General features: G+C 42.4%; 1 protein-coding gene across 6 annotated transcripts in view; it reads right to left on the bottom strand.

Annotated features, from left to right (window-relative positions):
• Positions 1-19,750, bottom strand: part of LOC131693705 (RING finger protein nhl-1) — a 259,363-nt gene that overhangs the window by 71,957 nt on the left and 167,656 nt on the right. For 4 of the 6 annotated variants that reach the window (XM_058981776.1, XM_058981779.1, XM_058981777.1 and 1 more), the window contains 6 exons: positions 12,022-12,157; positions 11,813-11,955; positions 10,463-11,749; positions 8,964-9,658; positions 8,638-8,871; positions 7,898-8,578 (listed from right to left, as the gene is read on the bottom strand). In XM_058981776.1, the coding sequence (XP_058837759.1) occupies positions 7,898-8,578; positions 8,638-8,871; positions 8,964-9,658; positions 10,463-11,749; positions 11,813-11,955; positions 12,022-12,157 (3,176 nt within the window). The remainder of the gene's footprint in view (positions 1-7,897; positions 8,579-8,637; positions 8,872-8,963; positions 9,659-10,462; positions 11,750-11,812; positions 11,956-12,021; positions 12,158-19,750) is intronic. The other 2 variants (XM_058981780.1, XM_058981781.1) reach the window with 2 other exon arrangements.

Here is a 19,750-nt window from a genome sequence, read left to right as displayed (position 1 = left end):
AGAAGCCATTAGCTCTACAAAATCATTACAAGCAGTCACAGTATCTGGCTAACAAATTATGGGAACGTTGGTCAAAGGAGTGTCTACCAACTCTGCATAATAGACCAAAGTAACGGGTGTTCAATAAAAAATGAGATTTTTTTCAGTCATGTAGTTAAAAAACAAAAACAAACTTTTTTTCGACGAATTCATTATTTTTTTTATTAAACACATAATGTTTATTCTTCAAAAAAAATGTCAATGAATATTGGAGAAGGGGCCATGGTCAGCCATAGGACACGACTTAGTCGCGATGCTCTCACAAGAACGCTGGACAGCACTGACGTCCATCTTCCGGATACAATTCTGGATCCTGATGGTCAACTGCTTCGAATCCTAGGCCCGCCAATTATTTTTGTACACTAGGACACTGAGGGAGCCGAAAAAATCCTCAATGGGAGGACACTGGGGCAAGTTGGTCGGGTTCCTTTTTTTCGGATCGTACGGTATCTTTCTCTGCTCAAGATACTCCAGCATCTTGGCGTAATGGGAAGACGCCTTGTCCGGCCCGAAGATGTGCTTCCTATCCGCGTGATGCTCCTCTAAGAACGGCAGAAGAATTTTCTCAAGACACTCTTCCTGGTACACTTGTTCAGTGATGGCCAGACCGCTCGGCTTGAAGCACGGCTTTGAAATTCCTCTGTCCGATATGGCGATGTACAGCATAATTTTTTTTTAAATTTATGCTCAAACTTACATTTTACTTCGAGGGGTGTGGAATAGTAGCTGGAATAGTAGCTGTAATTTCCTGGAATGTGGGTCTTCAAGAGCGGAAAGTAACTTTCGTCGTCCAGCCCGAATGATGTCCCGCTGTAGTCATCCACCGGCACTGCGATTTCACGATCGCTCTCTGCTCGTTGGTGTACTCGGGGGACCGAGTCTTCTTCCGACAGATGATGTCGTCCATCTTGAGGGTTCGTTGAATCAAGGTATGGGAGCAGTGATATTTTCAGCTGGCGTCACGCAAACTCGTTCCGTTGTAGTCGAACAGCTTTTTCAACGACGCCATCTTCGATTAAACTGACAGCACTCGAGCGAAAAGAAACATGCCATTCATTTCTACACGCTCATTCAAAACTACTCAAAATTTGAGTTCGGAGCACTCAATGTCAAAAGTAATAGCAATATGTCAAAAAATGAGTTTTAATTTGAGTAGAACTAACTCATTTCTTGAGTAATCATAAAATTTTCAAAGTTCTGAGTGAAAAAAATACTCTCAAAAAAGTTTGCGGAATTATAGGTGTTGATTTAAATTTTAAAAAGAGCCTGAAGCTAAAGCCGATGATCGTTCATAAAACTAGTAGGTAAGTTTCATTGAGTTTTGCTTGCTTTCAAATCTTACTTCCAGTTGTGTTTTTGTAGTTTCGACAATTTATACAAGATGACGATCGGCATGAAATAGATGTAGAGAACGACCCTTGGATCAAATTCCCGATCATCGCAAACATCTGGACAACGGTCTGGAGGATTAGGTAAATGTTATTTGAAATGCCAATGAATATCTTTGTAGTTTTATTAAAAATGCGGAATGATTATTTTCTGTATTTCCCTCTTCAGTAAAATGTACTCAAATTTGACATTTTTATCCCAAACTCAAAACTGAGTAAACGAGGAAAACTCAATTTTTGACTATGTGCACTTTTTATGAAATTGAGTGGCTGGCAACTCAAATTTGAGTTGTTATGAATGAGCGTGTAGGGAGTCCAGAGAGCAATTCTCTTGGAGAGAAAAAAAATTACGCTCTTTACTTTAATTACAGAAAGGTATTGAAGTCATTCTCATTTTTAATTGAACTGAAAGCTGTTGCAAGTTGGAGATCTAGTGTTCGAGGTTGATGGGAAGAACACGACGAACTGGGTACGACGAAGAACGGAAGAAGTAGTAAGAGGAGCGGATGTAAGGATCTGCCAAGCGGATGTGACATTAACTGATAGTAAGGTGCCTAGATATGCGGTGGGAAATTTGGCAGTGTTGGAAGTTCAGGACAATAATTCCGGAGAAACTACCGAATGTTACAGACTGGGGTATGTTGACATCGCCTGGTAATCATTCTCGGCAGTCGGTAAAATCGCAATCGATAAGACCGCCGAACCCAGGTTAAGTATCAACACTCGCAAAGTTGAAAAGTTTTCAATAAAATTATTATGTGAGGCAAAGGGGAAAGAAGGAGTAAAAAAACAAAGCTAGGAGTCGTGTGTAAAGTAAGAAAAGACAAATCGTAAATCAAATCGACAAATGTAAACGAAATCTAAATGATTTGCAGCTAGAACGCAGAATAGAAGAGTTCACCGAATCCTGATAGGGAATTAGAACTGTTGCCGTGCGCTAGTTTGGACGGCAAGCAGTTCGACAGTGCAGTCAAGGAACGGCATGAACAGAAGGCCGAGTCCGTTGGACATATTATCTCGCCGCCTTAAGCTCGCTGAAACCGAAAAACTGTCGTCGTTCGCTGATTCGGAAATTAGGAAGGATTCGACATTGGAAGTAAGAGGGTTCTATTTAATTTTTAAGCTTCCGTTGATAGTGCTACTACAAAAGAAATAGTGTCTAGTTCATCCGAACAGTGTCGTTATCAATTTAGTCCTGATATAATTCACCATATTATACCAAGAAGTGAGAATCATTTTACAGCAGGGCCGGCGGAAAGCGTGGGTAGTATGGGTAGTACTACCCACTCGAAAATAACCGAGTGGGTAATTACCCACTCGAAATTTTGAACCATTTCAAAAAAATTAGATGCGCAACGCACGTATCTCGCACTACACACATTTGAAAACATCGATGTACCACAATTCCATTTGCGTAAACGAACGTGATTCAATGTGAATGTAATGTAAGTGTGTGCATTGCGAAAAGGGAAACAATCCTCACTAATGGACCCCTCACCCTATGCTTTCTACTCACTCGAGCGTAAAGTGTTTCGCCGTCCCTGTTTTACAGAACGACCTAAAACTCTCCAAATGACAGCATTGGAAGCCGTACCCTCCTAGAGCTAACTGCAAAATGCATGTCGCAAAAAGGAGAAATAAAATCCGTAACGTCAGATACTTGAAGTTTTCTTCCAGGGTATTACTTACAGATGTTTGTGTGGTGATAATGTGGGTGGAAAGACCTATTATCTCCTATTTTGCTGTAGAACTTAAAGCTTATGGTACTATTATTAAACAAACTACACACTGTACCCATTAAGACCAAATCTCTACGTGCAAGTACTGTAGTCAGACATCACATCCTTGCACCTTATACAGAAGACACAGAGGAGACTGCGTCTTAACCGATTGTCTACTCATTTACGGCTAACCAAACCAAAGCACAGTTTTTAATTGCAATACCTTAATCACAAGCAATTGTCAAATTTGTGATAGCTGTTCAAATTGAAACAGCACTATCCAGCACACCAAAATCTACTACCAGCGCAATAAACGAGGAAATAATATCAAGGACGCGGGCGTACGCTGGTGACCAGTAAGTGCAAATAGCAAGGAAGTACATCTAGATGTGTGGCACTACGCCAGTTTCAACACTCATGAGATTGACGTTAAAGACACGAAAAAAGAATGATCCCCTAGGTGCAGACAAATGTGGCTCGGCCACTAAAGAAGATCTCCACGCGCAATAGGACAGACACTGAATAATGTTTGTCATTATTTATTTTTACCCCGTTATTTCCGTTAAGCTGCCGCAATGCGCCCTGACAAATAGACGGAACAACTAAAACCTTATCGGAGAGCTTATCGGATGAAAGGCAGTTGTCATCGATTGAGAATTCAATGATCGAGAAAGTAGATACACCAACGTAATAGTGTATGTCGCACACTGTTGAAACCGGTAGATATTTAGTGAAAATTGTATGTCATGCATCCATTTGTATCGTTCAACGAAACCATGTAGGACGAAACGGACCAGTGGAACTGACAAAATTTCCTTATTAATTAATTTATTTAATAATTAATTTAATAAAAGTACCTCTAGTGGTCGGACTAGGAATATTTTGGCAGCGATTTGTTTTGAAAGTACACGTGTATCAGTGATCCAAGTTGCACTTGATACGTGTAGTATTAACCCTAAAAAGGTAATCGGTCTCAGAAGCCCGGCAGGTTACAATTCTCGTGTTTTAATGAACTTGAAAATTCAAATATAAATGATCGAAAGCTTTCAAAGTTTATAATTTCTTACTGATAAACGACAAAACAGGATTTCAATATCATTGGTTCTTAGGAGTGCTGCTTCTTAAAAACACGGTTTTAGTTTCCCTCTTCGATAATAAAAAGTTGTGTAACATGGAAGCCGATAAAAGAAAATTGATCTTGCACACCCATGTCAAAAACCTGACTGCAAAAATGTGGGCCGAAAAGTTCTTTGAATCTCCAGCTGAATTGGGATGTGTTGAGGTCAGAGCCAATTTTTTTTTCATTTGCCAGAATCAGGCGAAATTGATGAGATAGCGATGCTTCTTTCTGAACCACCAGAACATTGCGAAAACGAAAATGAGACAACGACGTACAAGCATGCGTGTAAATTCAATTTCATCATTTTCATCACACACTCGTTTTGGCTTTGAGATTGACAACGACATCAGTCCCTTCAATATTGAACATAGTGCTGGGCAAACGAAAATTCACTAGTAACGATATTTACTTGTCGTTGTTCGATTTCGCGGAATAACGAGCTAGCGATAATATTGGACGACTGACGAACTATTGGTGTGGATATTTCCCGTGTTTGCGGCATTCTAATCGCGTTTTATGATTCGCATTCTTATAATTTAATTTAACGAAAATTAAAATAAGAATCAGAATTACTGATTTTTAATTGAAACTAGTATGAATTTTCGTATTCTTATAGGAAAACGAAAGCCGCTACTTTTACTACTACTAAATATATAAGTACCCAGCGTGAATACCCATGGATGGTCTCCCACCCTGTGGTGGGACAAAGAGTGTTCAGAGCTGTACGCGGGAAGTCCACTGCATATAAGACCTTCTGGGACGACGGATTTCCCGCTAGCTATCAACAGTACGCGTCGTTACAAAGGTGAATGAAGAGTCTAATGAAAGCCAAAAAACGCCGGTGTTGGCACTGGTTCGCCGACGGGTTAACGATAGAAACAGCGATGAGCTGAATATTCGCCATCGCCAAGTAGATCTTTCAGGACTCTGTCCCGGTACAGAAAGCGTACCGCGTCGCGTCTCCTCTCAAACCCACAAACGAAAGACCGTTTTCGATGGTGGCGTTCTCTCTCGCTCTCTTATCATGCAACAATAACGCCCCAAGGTGAGACAGAATCAAATTCAACTTGCTGAAAAATCTGCTGCTTGACCCTGCGTAAAGGCACTTGTTGAATTTATTTAACAAGTTCCTAAAGGTTAACATTGTTCCTTATAATTGGAGGCAAGTGAAGGTCATTGCCATTTCAAAACTAGGTAAACCAGCCTCCGACCACAACTCGTGCCGACCAATTGCAATGCTTTCCTGTACCCGGAAGTTGTTCGAGAAAATGATCCTATTCCGCCTCGACAATTGGGTTGAAGTAAATGGCTTACTGCCAGATACACAATTTGGCTTCTGCAAAGGCAAAGGAACGGACGATTGCCTTGCCTTGCTCTCCACAGAAATCCAAATGCCCCATGATAGCAAACAGCAGATGGCATCAGTCTTCTTGGATATTAAGGGGGCTTTTGACTCAGTTTCTATCAACATTCTGTCAGAGAAGCTGCACCAGCATGGTCTTTCACCGATTTTAAATAACCTTTTACTAAAACTGTTGTCTGAAAAGCACATTCACTTTTCGCATGGCGATTTAACAACGTCGCGATTTAGCTACATGGGTCTTCTCCAGGGCTCATGTCTAAGTCCCCTACTCTACATCACCATTTCATCATTTCGGACAGCCTCAGCTATATCGAGGCTCTTCGCGCGCTGAAACCCAAAAAGCAGTTCCCATTTTTTCTGGGGAAGATACGGGAGTCTCTGTACAAGTTATGTGAAAAATCATACCATATTAACTTTTTTTAGGTCCCCTCTCATTGCTCTATCCCGGGTAATGAAAAGACCGACTCTTTAGCAAAGGTGGGTACATTAGAAGGTGACATCTACGAAAAACCAATTTGTTTCAATGAATTTTTCAGTATTTGTCATCAGAGGACACTCGACAGCTGGCAAAACTCATGGAGCAGCGGGAACCTTGGACGATGGCAACATTCTATTAACCCGGAGGTATCAACGAAGCCTTGGTTCAGGGGATGGATGTGGGTCGGGATTTCATTCGTATAATGTCCCGGCTCATGTCTAACCACTACAAGTTGGTTGCGCATTTGAAGCGTATTGTACTTGCAGAGAGTAGTCTGTGCGCTTGTCACGAGGGCTATCACGACATCGAGCACGTTGTTTGGGCGTGCGCCGAATATTGTGGCGCCAGGTCTCAGTTAAAGGATTCCCTTCGGGCTCGATGTAGACCACCCAATGTCCCAGTTCAGAATATGCTGGCAAATCGCGATCTCCCCAATATGTCCTTTATCATTTTTGTAAAACCTATAAATATCCTAATATAGCCCATCTCCTTTATTTCTCGTTTTAAGAAGTTCCCCGTCCTGGCTTATGGAGCCGACCACTACCAAAGCGCCACTATGTGACTGCTATTGCCATTAGCATGCATGCATAAAAGGAATTTAAAGCGAGATGCGGGTCGAAGATCTGATCACTCTTGAATGATTCCCGTGGATCCGAAGAATTCCACTCGTCAACCCGTTTCTTGACATCTTGGTAGCCAGAGGCTTTAACTCATGCTGATCTCCCGTTTGCCTGAAAGTTGCAAGTTTTGTTTTTCTTCCCTGTCATCGCATCCGCCTACTCTACTCTGTCCCTTATACAACTGATGCTGCAGTTACTGTAGTTCATAAAAAAACTATTCTTCCCCATCTTGTCTACTTCATTGTATTCCTAGTTTTAAGATAGCTGTAAAATTTTTCGTAAAAAAACTATTATTCGATCTTGTATATCGAATCACATTTCTAGTTTTAAGATATTTTGCGTTTGGGCCTATTAAATGAAGGAACTGAATAAAAAAAGCATAACGCAAGACTCTCGGATCGGGATGTCGCCAAAAATACGGTGCCAGCCGCTCGTCTACGAGCAGGTTATCGATGATTCTGTTCTGCCGAACATTTAAAGAAGAATCTAGTCACTACAACACTTGCTCGGAAGATATACGAATGGGGTCGGCCGAAATATGGAGGATGTCTTCTCGAGGAGGTCGAAACCTATGTCAAGATGGTTATTTCCCGTACAAAATTCTTATCTGGACATATCACTCCGAACAAATTTAGGTTTGATAAATTCACCCGGAAACTGATGATCTGGCAAGGAATTTGCAGCTGCGGACTCAAAACTTAAGCTTTTTATCACCAACAAGACTATTGACTCGATGTAGCACGAGCAAAAGTGCTTGGGGTAATTGTTTGAACCTTTCATTAAGGCACACAAAGATGTTCTGGCTAAATTTGGTAGTCCAGCACCCCAGTCGGGAGGTGCTAAAGTGGTGCCGCATCGACAAGATTTCGTCGACAATCCATTTCGATTTCGATAACAATCCGGCCAATAACCCGCAATTCCGTCCAATCAAAAAATTTTAGGCATTTTTCCACGGGAGTATCAGAAAACTGGAAAGACGATACGCTCTGTGTTGCCGAAATCATTCAAATTCTTATTAACTGATATGAGAAATATAAGAAATTGTGTCAAATTCAGTTTTTCATACAATCTTCTGACAAACCTCCCGCTCTTATTTACTGCGCAAACATTTCAAATATCTGTTTTTGAATACTGAAAATTATACCAACGCAATAGCCCAAAAACTTACCTATCGGCAATGATGAACTGCCCGATCCGATTCACGGCAACGCCAGCCAGACAGTCGAACTCCCCGTCTCCGTTACCGTACTGACCGAACTCCTTGACGAAGATGCCATTCGAGTCAAACACCTGGACGCGATGGTTGGAAGAGTCCGCTACCACGATGCTATTGTCCGGGCCCACGGCAATCCCGCGGGGCCACGTGAAGGAACCTGGTTCGCTCCCCCGACCTCCTATCTGGAACAGTTGTCGGCGCTTCTGTAGGTACTGTGTCCTAGGGGACATACCTGCTGCCCCTGGTATACCGACTGCTGCCGCCGTAGGAGAGGTAGGGGAGCCTACCCCGTTTTTTGAATCATCATCGGAGCTGAGGATGTCTGTTTGGCGCAGGGGTAGGCCCAGACTCAGTCGTCGAGCAGCGGCTGATGAGGTTGCCGACGATGTTGACGGGGTGGCCAGCGATGATGAAGTGTTGGACAGCGAGGATGATGGCGTTTCCTTGCTGTCCTTGGTGGAACGGTTACCGTATTTGTTCTTCAGATAACGGGCCCAGGAGCTGAGGGCAGCTCCGTCCTTGTCACTACCGGTGCTGCGATCCGGCGAAGGTTCGCGTGATTTCAGCGCATGGGTTGAGCGACTGCGCGATAGATCAGCCGGTTGTGAGGCAAGTGAGGATGATGCTCCGTATCTACGAAACAATGCCGAACCGTTATTGCAACACGGGATCAACTCAAATTGACGACTCACCTGGAAGCAAGATAAGCCGACGGAGAGGACGTCGTCGGTGAGACCGGTTCATCATCTTCTTCATCGTTGCCAAAATTATGCGACGAACGACTCCGGGCTAACCGATTGCGACGATCCTGGAGGGCGGTAAAACGGCTGCGGTTGCTCCGGCTGTCGGAATCATCTCCCGTGGCGTCGTCCTCGGGAGCAACCACGGCCGTACTTTTGCTCTTGTTGAGAAACCGACTCGTGTATCTGAAAGCATAGAATGTGTCCTATAAAAGGAACCGAGAAAGAAAGAAAAAGAAAAGCAAGCAGATAGAGATGCAGTATAAGCGAGACGTTACCCGGAGCTGCCGTATTTATTCTCCTCGGGTTCCACGTGGGCAGTGGTTCGCGAACGGAGAGCAGACGACGTGGAGCTTCCGTATTTGGGGCTTTCGTCCCGGTCGTAGTTGTTTCGGTAACTTGTCGGGCTTGAGTATCCACTGGATCGTGGCTCCTCGCGAGAGTTTCTCTTTGAATCGATTGCGGCTGCTTCGCGAGCCTGAATACGGCTGAATAACGGAGAACTGGGTTGTTCCGAGCGAATGGAGGGGGAAGTTACTGTTGGAGTTGGCTTCGGTGTCGGCTTTACTACCTCTTCCTCTTCTTCCTCGTCGGATTCTTCTTCTGATGATGTTTCCTCTTCACTGCTACTTTCGGATTCTTCCTTCTTTGCGGACGGTGGAGTTGGTTGTGTCTGCGGAAGGAATCGGCTCTGAAAGGGTTTTCTCTCCGGGGTCGAATTGGTAGTTGGTGATGCTGTGTTTCGAGCGGGTTCGGCATTTTTCAGAATCGAAGCTTTCGGTTTAGGTTCTTCAACGCGAGCCGGTGAAGATGGGACCGGTGAGGTGCTGGAGGATTCGCCGGAGGACGAGTTTGACTCGCTACTGTCGGAACGGGCGGGTTTTTTCGATTGTGGGGCCGGAGTTCCTGACTTGATGGCAGAGGATTGACGGGTGCGGCTTGAGCGTTCCGTTTCATCCTGGTCACTATCGGCCTGGCGCGTGATGATGATTGATGGTATGAAAAACAGAGACGGGAAGAGGTTCATTTGATGTGAGAGATGTTGATGTGGACAGATTGTATTTTTATAAACAGGTACATTTAATTAGTTGAACGTGTTGGAATTGTCGACAGAGAGCATCATGTGGTTTTGGTCCGCGTCGAACGACCCGGATAGGACTGTGTACCCTGCGAGTGTGTGTGTGTGTGTAATTCGTTTCGACTTTGAGTGTTTGCACAAACGTGATTGTTGAACCACATTGACGGAGGTTTGCCGCAGCTCTATGGGGACAATTACACAAATTGAATAATTCGTTTTAACGGGTCAACGTTGCGGGCTGCAATTTGGTTTCGCGCTGGTATTTCGACATAAAAGAGAAACATTGAGTAATGAAGTTTTGATTTCGTTTGTTATTTACGTGACACGACGAGAAGCAAAATTTAACGTACGTTTCTTGGCGAGTTGAGATATGGTTTCGAGTTGGTCAAACATTTAATGCAGGTTGAGAAGATTTTAGTATAGATAATCGCTGATGCAGCTAATACTGTTTTAAAACAAGATTCCAAGCAACGGTGGGTTGATAAATTGGCATGCATTTTTACGCACAAGTTTTATTCGGTAGCGCGCGAGACAGTTTGGGACATGAAAATAATACTTAGCGGCGAATTTCCGTAGTGTCTTTTTCTCATCGAAACTGTAGTGTATTTGAATAATCATCTAAGTGTTTCCATTTCGTTTTTTAGCTAAGAATCTATCGGTATTTCTAGAATAAAGTTATGATTCCTCATCGGATCTCACCTCGACTTGCGGAGACGAACGCCGGACCGGTGAGCTCGGAGTACTGTCGCTGTCATCGCTAGCGGTCGCTGCTGGCGTCGAAGATACCCGCCCTTTCAGGGCGGAAACTCGCTCGGCAGCAGGACGCTCAGGCTCCGTAGCTACCGGTGAAGTTGGCGTTGGTGTCACGGTTGTCGTTGTACTCGTCGAAGCTCCCTTGTTCTGTCGTTTGATCTTGGCGATCTCGTCATCCTCGGACAGCTGTCTAGCTGTAGTGACCTTCGGTTTTGCGGCAGCAAACGGAGAAGGTTTCGGCATCGTCGGAGTAGTCGCTGGGGAAGCTTTCTTGGTTTTACCTTTTTCCGTATCCTGAAGTCGTTTCATTACCCGGGGTGAATCCATCAGCCTGAAGATTCCACTCAAAGGACCCTTGGCAACATCCTCGGTGCTGGACACCTTATTCGTTTTCTCATCCTTCTCGTTGAAACGTACCTGTTTGGATTCATTGTCCGAGTCGTTGTCTAGCTGGTGGCTGCGGGCAAACCTGGACCGGAAACGGCCTTTCGTCGACCTGCTAGCGGGTTCATCGTCATAGTCATAATCGTTTCCACGACCATACCGAGACTCATTTCCGTACTTCTCTTTTTCCGGTGGCGGTTTTACTGGTCTTTCTCCAAACCGACGTCCTCCTAATAATGGTTCCTCATCCGCATTCCATCCTTGTGCTTCCTGCTGGCGGAACTGAGCGGCCAATCGATGATCGCTCTTCGAACGCATCAAGCCCGGTCCGGAAGGTGGCTGTAGCAACATACTCTGGCTTTGACTTGTACCAACAACATCCGATGGCAGCTTCAAATCTCCGTACGACGACACCTCCATGATCAGCTTGTTCGGGTCGATGTTCATAATAAACCGCACCTTTCTGCTGTAATCCATCGTTTCGCAGTCAAAATTCCTGATGAAATCCACCGTTCGCAAAAAGATCTCCTTCGTGTCCATCAGCTCACAGTCATCCCACTCAACCGAGCCCTCGTTCATGTACTTCTCGGCCAAATCAGAATTACTTTGGATGTTGGCAATTTCCAGCTCCAAATTTTCCTTCATCGTTACAACATTCTTCAATTCCGTCGACAGGTATTTGTCCATTTCGCCGCGCAGGTGATCCGTCCGGTCCTTGAGTGCCTTCTGCAGCCGACGGGAGATTTCATCGATTTCCTCCGACACACTACCGCAGTTGTTTTGCAGATTCTGAGTGTTTTTCTCCACTACCGCCAAAACCTCCTTCAGACGGTGAAGTCCACGTCGGATCTGAACAAAAGAGAAACATCATTTAGTACACGTTTTGAGAAAGGAAAGCAATATAGTGACTACCTGATTATTGATACGATTGATTTCCCTCCGCAGAATGTCCATGTGGGCACTTTTACAGTCCGGACAAATCTTCTTGTCGCAGTGCACACACTGAGTACAGTAGGCCTTCTCCGAGCAGACGTTGCAGCGTTCCATCACTTGACCTATAAGTAGTTAATCAAATTAGACTGTTTTTCGGGATAATCTAGTCCATATCACAGGTGGATTACCGGAAGTCGGATCTGGCAGTTCGCCGGTAATTTCGATGTGTAGCTCCAGGAACCGTTGCAGCGTGACGTTGGTCGGGAAGCCTTGCACTCCCTGGTAGGGGATGCGGTGCTCCGCACGGCACTCGGGACATTTTACCTGCGGATGATAAAACAGTGACCTGAATTTAAGAAACATGTTTGCTAAGAAGCGACAGTTTACGATTCTAGCTTGTTTGATCTGAACCTGCAAAGTGTTTCATATCGGAATTGAGATGTTTTTCTATTTCTGACTTTACTGCAAATACAGGTAGTAAAATGCAATACCGAAAGATTGTACTCTATATTTTCCTTATAACTGTATTGTTTGGCCATTTAATTTAATCCATGCATCTATTATATGCAGTTGAACGGTATTTTTTTCTAATTATACCTTTCCTTCTTTACAACATGAACTGTTTTTCATAGATCAGAGAATGGATTATTTAATATTTTATTCGAGGAAAATTAGTGTTATCCTGTACAGTTTGGAGATTATTATGCAATAGGCAATTGTACTTCAGTTTACAGAATCTAAATATCGTTCTTGGTAACATCAGCTATAGCAGTGGTTTTCAACCACGGGTGGATTCATCTCCAGGGGTGAATTAGATTTTTGTAGGGGGAGAAATATACTGAATAATGATACACAATTAGACAAAAGCAAACAAGCTTTGGGTAAAAATTTTAATGATGATCATATTTTCAACAAACAATTTGCATTTTCAGAAGATTTATTTATAATAATGTGACCTACAGCTTTATCGAAGACAACATAGTTCTTTCTAGTTTTATTGAAAAAGTAGATAAGAGTTCCGCCCTAGCGAATAAATTCCGAAATAGTTTTATGCTGTCAAATAAACTGCTTGCTGCTATACATTATCTTTTCCAAAGACACACATAGAAATGAACCTATTTTTCAACCAGGGTCCGGAGGGCCGTGTTTGACATACCATTCAACTCAGTTTATTGAATCCGAGAAATGTCGATGTGTTTTGTTATAGTAAAAGCCTGACCTGTAGTTTGTTTTCTTGGAGCCTCTTTCTTTTGCTCACGAGTTTTCCGCAGCTATTTCGGAGTCTCACTTGATGCATGAAATGGCTCGACCTTTGATTCGTTTGGCTTCCCCTTCTTTTGGTCTCCATCTATTACTGTGCTATACAGTTCCCAGCCTTTTTACGATCTACTCGGATAGTCCCCAGTGGTGAGCTCACCCTATTCCGACTGAGAGTTCCCAAACGGAGGAATTTCTCCCGACACTACAGGGCACTCCGCTTTTTTGAGCCATTTAGCTCCCCGCTTCATCCGGATCTACACGATCTAGTCCCTGGCAGTGAACCTAGCCAACTCAACGGGCCAGCCAGGGCCGGCGGAAAGCGTGGGTAGTATGGGTAGTACTACCCACTCGAAAATAACCGAGTGGGTAATCACCCACTCGAAATTTTGAACCATTTCAAAAAATTTAGATGTACAACGCATGTATCTCGCACTACAAACATTTGAAAACATCGATGTACCACAATTCCATTTACATAAACGAACGTGATTTAATGTGAATGTAATGTAAGCGTGTGCATTGCAAAAAGGGAAAAAATCCTTACTAATGGACCCCTCACACTATGCTTTCTACCCACTCGGGCGTAAAGTGTTTCGCCTCCCCTGGGGCCAGCTAGTAGGTTCCGATGTCTGTTCGGCGGCTGGAGCGTAGCTTCCGGTTCATTGGCGACCCAACGACCCACTGCTGGCTGTTTGACGCTGTCTACTAGATTTAGTCCCCTGCCACGGATCTAGTTACCCGATAGGGTGTCGAGGTCGGTCCGTTGTTTTCGGTGGAACCTAACATCCGGTTCGCTGGCGATGACCCGAACCCGACGCTGCATCACGTACTACTCAACTGGTCCCCGGCGGTTGGCTTAGTCTAAACCGACGGAAAGTTCCCCGGCGGCGAAATTTCTTCCAAGTAATGGCTAAACCGATCTCAACGATACTAGTTTCAACAGCCTTTTTAGCAAGATATGTATTGTCAAAAACCGTTCACGAACGACAGAGATATTAATCAATTTGTATGATTATTATTCACTTACGAATTTTCAATAGCATAAAATGAGACCGTTGCATAAAGAGTATCGCTTTACTGGTGTTTTAGGAGCAAAACTAAACCGAAATAAACATTTTGCGAATTAACACAATAATGAATAAACCATTCCTCAAAAATTAGTATGTCAGTTTACTAAAGGCATGAAGAGCAAGCATTTTCCTAAGTTAAAGTACTTAACTCATGCATTAGGCACTGCGATCAACCGTGAGTTTGATGGTATATGAATACACAAGTTGCCATATTATTTATTTATTTGTTTATTTATTTATTTATTTATTTATTTATTTATTTATTTATTTATTTATTTATTTATTTATTTATTTATTTATTTATTTATTTATTCATTTATTTATTTATTTATTTATTTATTTATTTATTTATTTACTTATTTATTTATTTATTTATTTATTTATTTATTTATAAAAGTAAATCATCAACAGGCCGCAATCGGCCCCAATAATGATGTCCTAATCTGAAAATTAAAAAAAAAAATCAAAAACCTTGGCCTTATAATGTTACGAGTCAAATTATTGTCAAATAGGTGTGTTACACGATTAAATGTTCTTTGTAATCCTGTGATGACCACATTCGCTGTGTGGTTGAACCGTCGAAGAGGCACTCTCAAAAGAGTATTGCTGCGCAACGCCCTAGTTCTAGTTTGGACGTTTACTCGTTCGATCAAGGCTAGAGAATCGATGTGCACTGACAACCAGATGGGTGACAGCTAGAGCTCTTGCTGTGTCTCTGCGATGCTGGAGGGTGTCGAGTTGAATTAGTTGGCAGTGGCTCTCGTAGCTAGGCAGTCGAAAACGATCCCGTCAGGGTAGCTGTCTTAGAGCGAATCGTATAAACTTTCGTTGGATATCTTCAATTCGGTCGTAACCGTTCCAAATCGTCGAACAATACTCGAGAGAAATTCGAACTAGGGAGCAGTACGGACTCTTTAGGCAGAAGATTTGGCAACACGGAAGATGAACCCCCGGTTTCGTGATGTCCGGTCAATGACATATGAGACGTGTTGCTTGAAGGTGAGTTTGGAATCTAACAGCATTCCAAGATCCTTCACACAGCATTCTCGCGGAATAAGCAGTCCTGAGAGATTGTAGTTGAAACTAATAGATTCTCTTTTCCTCGAGAAGGTGATTGCAGAGCATTTTTCGGGATTTAGAACCATTCGATTATCGATACACCACTCGCTAAAGACATCGAATTGTTTCTGCAGGATGTAAGCGTCTGCTAATGTCTTGATACGTTTGAATATCTTCACGTCATCAGCATACGACAAGCGTGGTCCACTGAGTCTGTAATTCACGTCGTTGAAGTACAGTAGAAAGATGAGTGGTCCAAGACGGCTTCCTATTAGTGAGGTAAAAGTTTTTTCATATAGTTCATATTATATTCCTGGCATCACCAAGAGCAACTGTCTTTTTAAATCCATAACTTCTAGTGAAAAATTAAAGCACACATGATGCTTTCCTAGGGCATTGATCCGATTTTCGTCCTGTTTCTATCATCATCCTATTTACACGAAGCCGCTGGTTAGAGCAGCATCTGCCATTTTTGTTCTACGAATTGGCTCAAACAGAAGAATTTCCCCATTCTCAGGCCGTTCTACATTTCTTGCGAAAGATGTTTCATGATGTCCTCGTGTCAGACCTCCCCTTTCCCCTGCTTGGAGTACACATCAATTGCGTAAATTAAAACGCGAGCGGAATGCCTTTCAACGTAAACTCCGACGCCAGCGGACCTTTACAAATCGTTGCAATTTCCATCGATCTGTCAATGCATACCGCTCTTTAAACGCAAGTTTGTACAAATCATATGAACTCCGAATGCAAACTAACCTGCAACGCAACCCTCGAAGTTTTTGGCAGTTTGTTAATTCGAAAAGAAAGAACTCATCGGTACCATCAGATATGTTTCATGAAGATGCGGTTGCTACATCAGTGTCTGAGTCATGTGAACTGTTTGCGCGGCATTTTACTAGTGTCATTTCGAGCAGTTTTACATCGAGACAAGAGGCGGAAGATGTTGCTTCCGATTAGACCTGTGCGCCGCCGCGCCACGCCGCCGCCGCCGGTAAATTTCAACAAACGCCGACGCCGAATAGTAGACCGGCGGCGCGCCGCCGACGCTTTTTTCTCACGCCGACAATTCGCGAACTCGAAAATCATTAGCTCATAATTTTATTCACAAATCTATGAACATTGTCTATGGTCCGAATATACGACGTTAACTGATTCATGATTTAAAACATATTGATCTTTATTTGGTATTAGTGGTTGTGAATTAGATCACTAAGTTAACAAAGTATTGATATTTTCTCGAAAATCATTACACGACACTCGGAATATAATTCATGGATCCATTCTTGCTTTGTCAACTGGTTATGATTGTGAGCATATAAGTTACAATTCACCATTCGTGAAATGGTCCACAAATTCAAAAAAAACACATCCACTTTCAAGATATAGTTGATTCCTTATATGTTAGACACTATTCACCAGTCGAGCTCGTGAAACTGTTCATGATATAGTTCATAAAGTAATAAATCTTTCACATAATCTTAATATACTTACGTAAACAATTACAAAGAATTCAGACTATTATTCATGGATTATTCGCTCTACTCTTTGGTTTTGAAATTTCCATGTGAGCTATTGTGTACAACTGCTAGCAACCAGTCTCATAGGCGCGAGTATTACAAGGAAACTACTAGGACCTGTAACCAGGGTTGCCACTATTTTTCAAAGAAAATCTGGCAGTTCAATTAAAAATATCTGGCAAAATCTGGCACTTGACAGCGACCTCATAGTCATCGAAATTTGGCATATATTTTAGTTTTCGTAGAATGTGCATCAATCGATTTTTGTAAAATTTGGGACATGTTTACCCAAATTTCCAAAATGTGTATGTAGCCGCTTCCAAAACTTAAAAATCTGACAGAATGAGAGATTTGTCTTTTTGTCTGGAAGCTGCCAAAACCTCTGGCTGTGCCAGATAAATCTGGCATAATGGCATCTCTGCCTGTAGCCCTGTTATTCTTTTGTTAAGATTCAGTGTAATTTTCGAAATTAAATGAAACTGCGCTAAGCACCAAAAATACATTACCTAGCCACAATTCATGTCCGTGAAATAATTAAGAAAACTATAAGACACGTGACTCTGTGTAAAAAATCCGACGGTAAGCTCAAGACTAAAATATCACGATAACACGACGAGAATTTACGAAAATCGTTGCACAATCATTCAATTCTTTACTTTTTCAGTCAATAAAGCTAATATAAATCAATGTATCATCAAGTTATGAACTAGAATCATAAAAATATTAAATATATTCAGGTACAACCACCTACTAAACATTTGAGTATAATGGAATCTTTTTTTTGCGTGAACTAGTTTTGTAAAAACACAAAAATTATTTTCAATACGAGGTTTATTTATCATTGATTGAATCGTGACCTATTTTGAAATTTTTTTCTTGAAGAATAGTTGGGCAGAGTGATCTTGACTTTTAGCGACGTTGGTGCACTGATGTGGCGATGCAGAGGGTAAGATTTCTGGTCGCATAAATTATTAATCGTGTCATCTAGCCCCACTCAAGAAAGATTTTCAGTGGCAGTTGCATCAGCCCGGTATCACAGACAAAGAGGACGTAACACGAGATGAATTTTCATCACTCGTAGGTAAAACGGTTGATTTAAATTACAAAAATGCGCAATATCAGCGAACGTGGCGTTAGTGAAAAGATTTTGACACAGAGCTAAATGCGTAACTTAGTTTCTGCACCCATCCGAAAACGTTACCGCCTTTTTAATCTCATGCAAACAAAAAAAAAATGGGCTGAAAATGTGAAACTCATTCTTGTCGAAGTGAGCAAGGCGGGAGTGGTTCACAACCATTTCTTAAGTTACAACACGATGCCGATCTGTGAGTAAGCACATAACAGGATGTTAGTAAATTAATTGATTCGGTGTATCGAATCTGAATAGATGTATGCAATGGATTAGAATTTGAAGATCCCCGGAACTGCTGGAGAAATTGGCGGTGTGCAGGTGCAACGAAAACTAGAGATACGCTCAGACCATTTTTAATCAGACTTGTTTAATGATCAGCTTCAACCCAACAGGAGCTGAAACATCAAGTCGTGGAATTATTATGAATGATAATAACTGTATATTTAGGTTTCGTCAGGGTGCAGATCTGTATGATTCCAGCACATCGAGCATACTTTGCATTCAAGATATAAGCAAATCTTACGTTGAAAGAAAATGTAGTGCCATGGAATCGAATATGCCTTATCATCGCGGTCATTTGGTACTTACAAGAAGTAAAAGTAAACGCCAGCCTGTAAAATGAAGTAATCCCAGCAAAGTTCAGCCGAAATTGAACTGGAAATTTGGCTTGTTCGAGTTCGTACACGGGATCCAGTGGCACAACCGATTCTAACTAGAATCGGATGTGTCACTGTAGCAGGAATACGAACTGGAACCAGCCAGGATTCCGGTTCATTTCCGGCTGAGCTTAACTGGGATGTGTCTACCTTGAAAGGTGTCCTTACACGATAATTAAAAGTGATATTTCTGCGCAGTAATGCCATTAATAACGCCTCCTGTTAGGGTACCTGGTATCTGCGGGAGCGACGGTAAAGAAGACTCAATTGAAACAAAAAACAATGAAACGACAACAAGAATTAATTTCCTCAAACAAAACAAAAACTGTTTTACCGTTGCTTAATTTCCCAAATATAGAACAATAAATAATTATTATGGGTCATTGAAATACAGTCGTTACTCTGCATTCTTCAAATTTGTCAATTGCAATCATTATTTCATGCGAAGTCGTAGTATGCGACATCGACAATTTTTCTATTTCGTTCTTCAAATTTTACTACTGTAAAAATAGTTCCACCTTTCATTTATTATCTTGCATTTCGCAAGCAGGGAGGGCACTATTAGAGAATCAGTTAAAAAAATTGATGTGGTTGCGAGAATTACATTTTGTGCAATGTGTTCAACAGATGTCGCTAGTACATTGTGGGCGATGATTTTTTTAGAATTTTCTTCAAGCTGTAACGTCTGTTTGTATGTGCCACATACAATAGAACCCGAAAATTTGGGAAAGGAATTGTACTGCCAAGATTTTTTTTAGTTACATAGGTGTCAATATTTGTTACGCCGACACACGCCGGCGCGCCGCCGCCGATAGGGTCCAACGGCGTGACGCCGCCAACGCCGCCGCCGCCGGCCAAATATGTCGCTTACGCCGCCGCCGATTAAAAATGCATCGGCGCACACCTCTACTTCCGATGTTCCCAGCGGTATGATTGATTTGGGAGCTTTCGTCATTACTCCAGAATTGGTTAAATAGGCATCGAAGAAACTGAAATGCTCGTTTGCTCTCGGGCCAGATGGTTTTCCAGCAGTTGTCATTCTTCGTTGTATCAATGCTTTGGCTGGACCGCTGAGTTTAATTTTTAATCGTTCGTTTGAGCAAGTTAAATTCCCGAGCATTTGAAAGCAATCGCTAATATGCCCCATATTCAAGAATGGCGATCGACGGAATGTTGCGAACTATCGTGGAATTACTAGTCTCTCAGCCTTCTCGAAGCTATTT

Source organism: Topomyia yanbarensis, chromosome 3 (genome assembly GCF_030247195.1).
Source record: "Topomyia yanbarensis strain Yona2022 chromosome 3, ASM3024719v1, whole genome shotgun sequence".
Lineage (NCBI taxonomy): Eukaryota > Metazoa > Arthropoda > Insecta > Diptera > Culicidae > Topomyia > Topomyia yanbarensis.
This window is presented reverse-complemented; position numbering and strand designations above follow the sequence as displayed.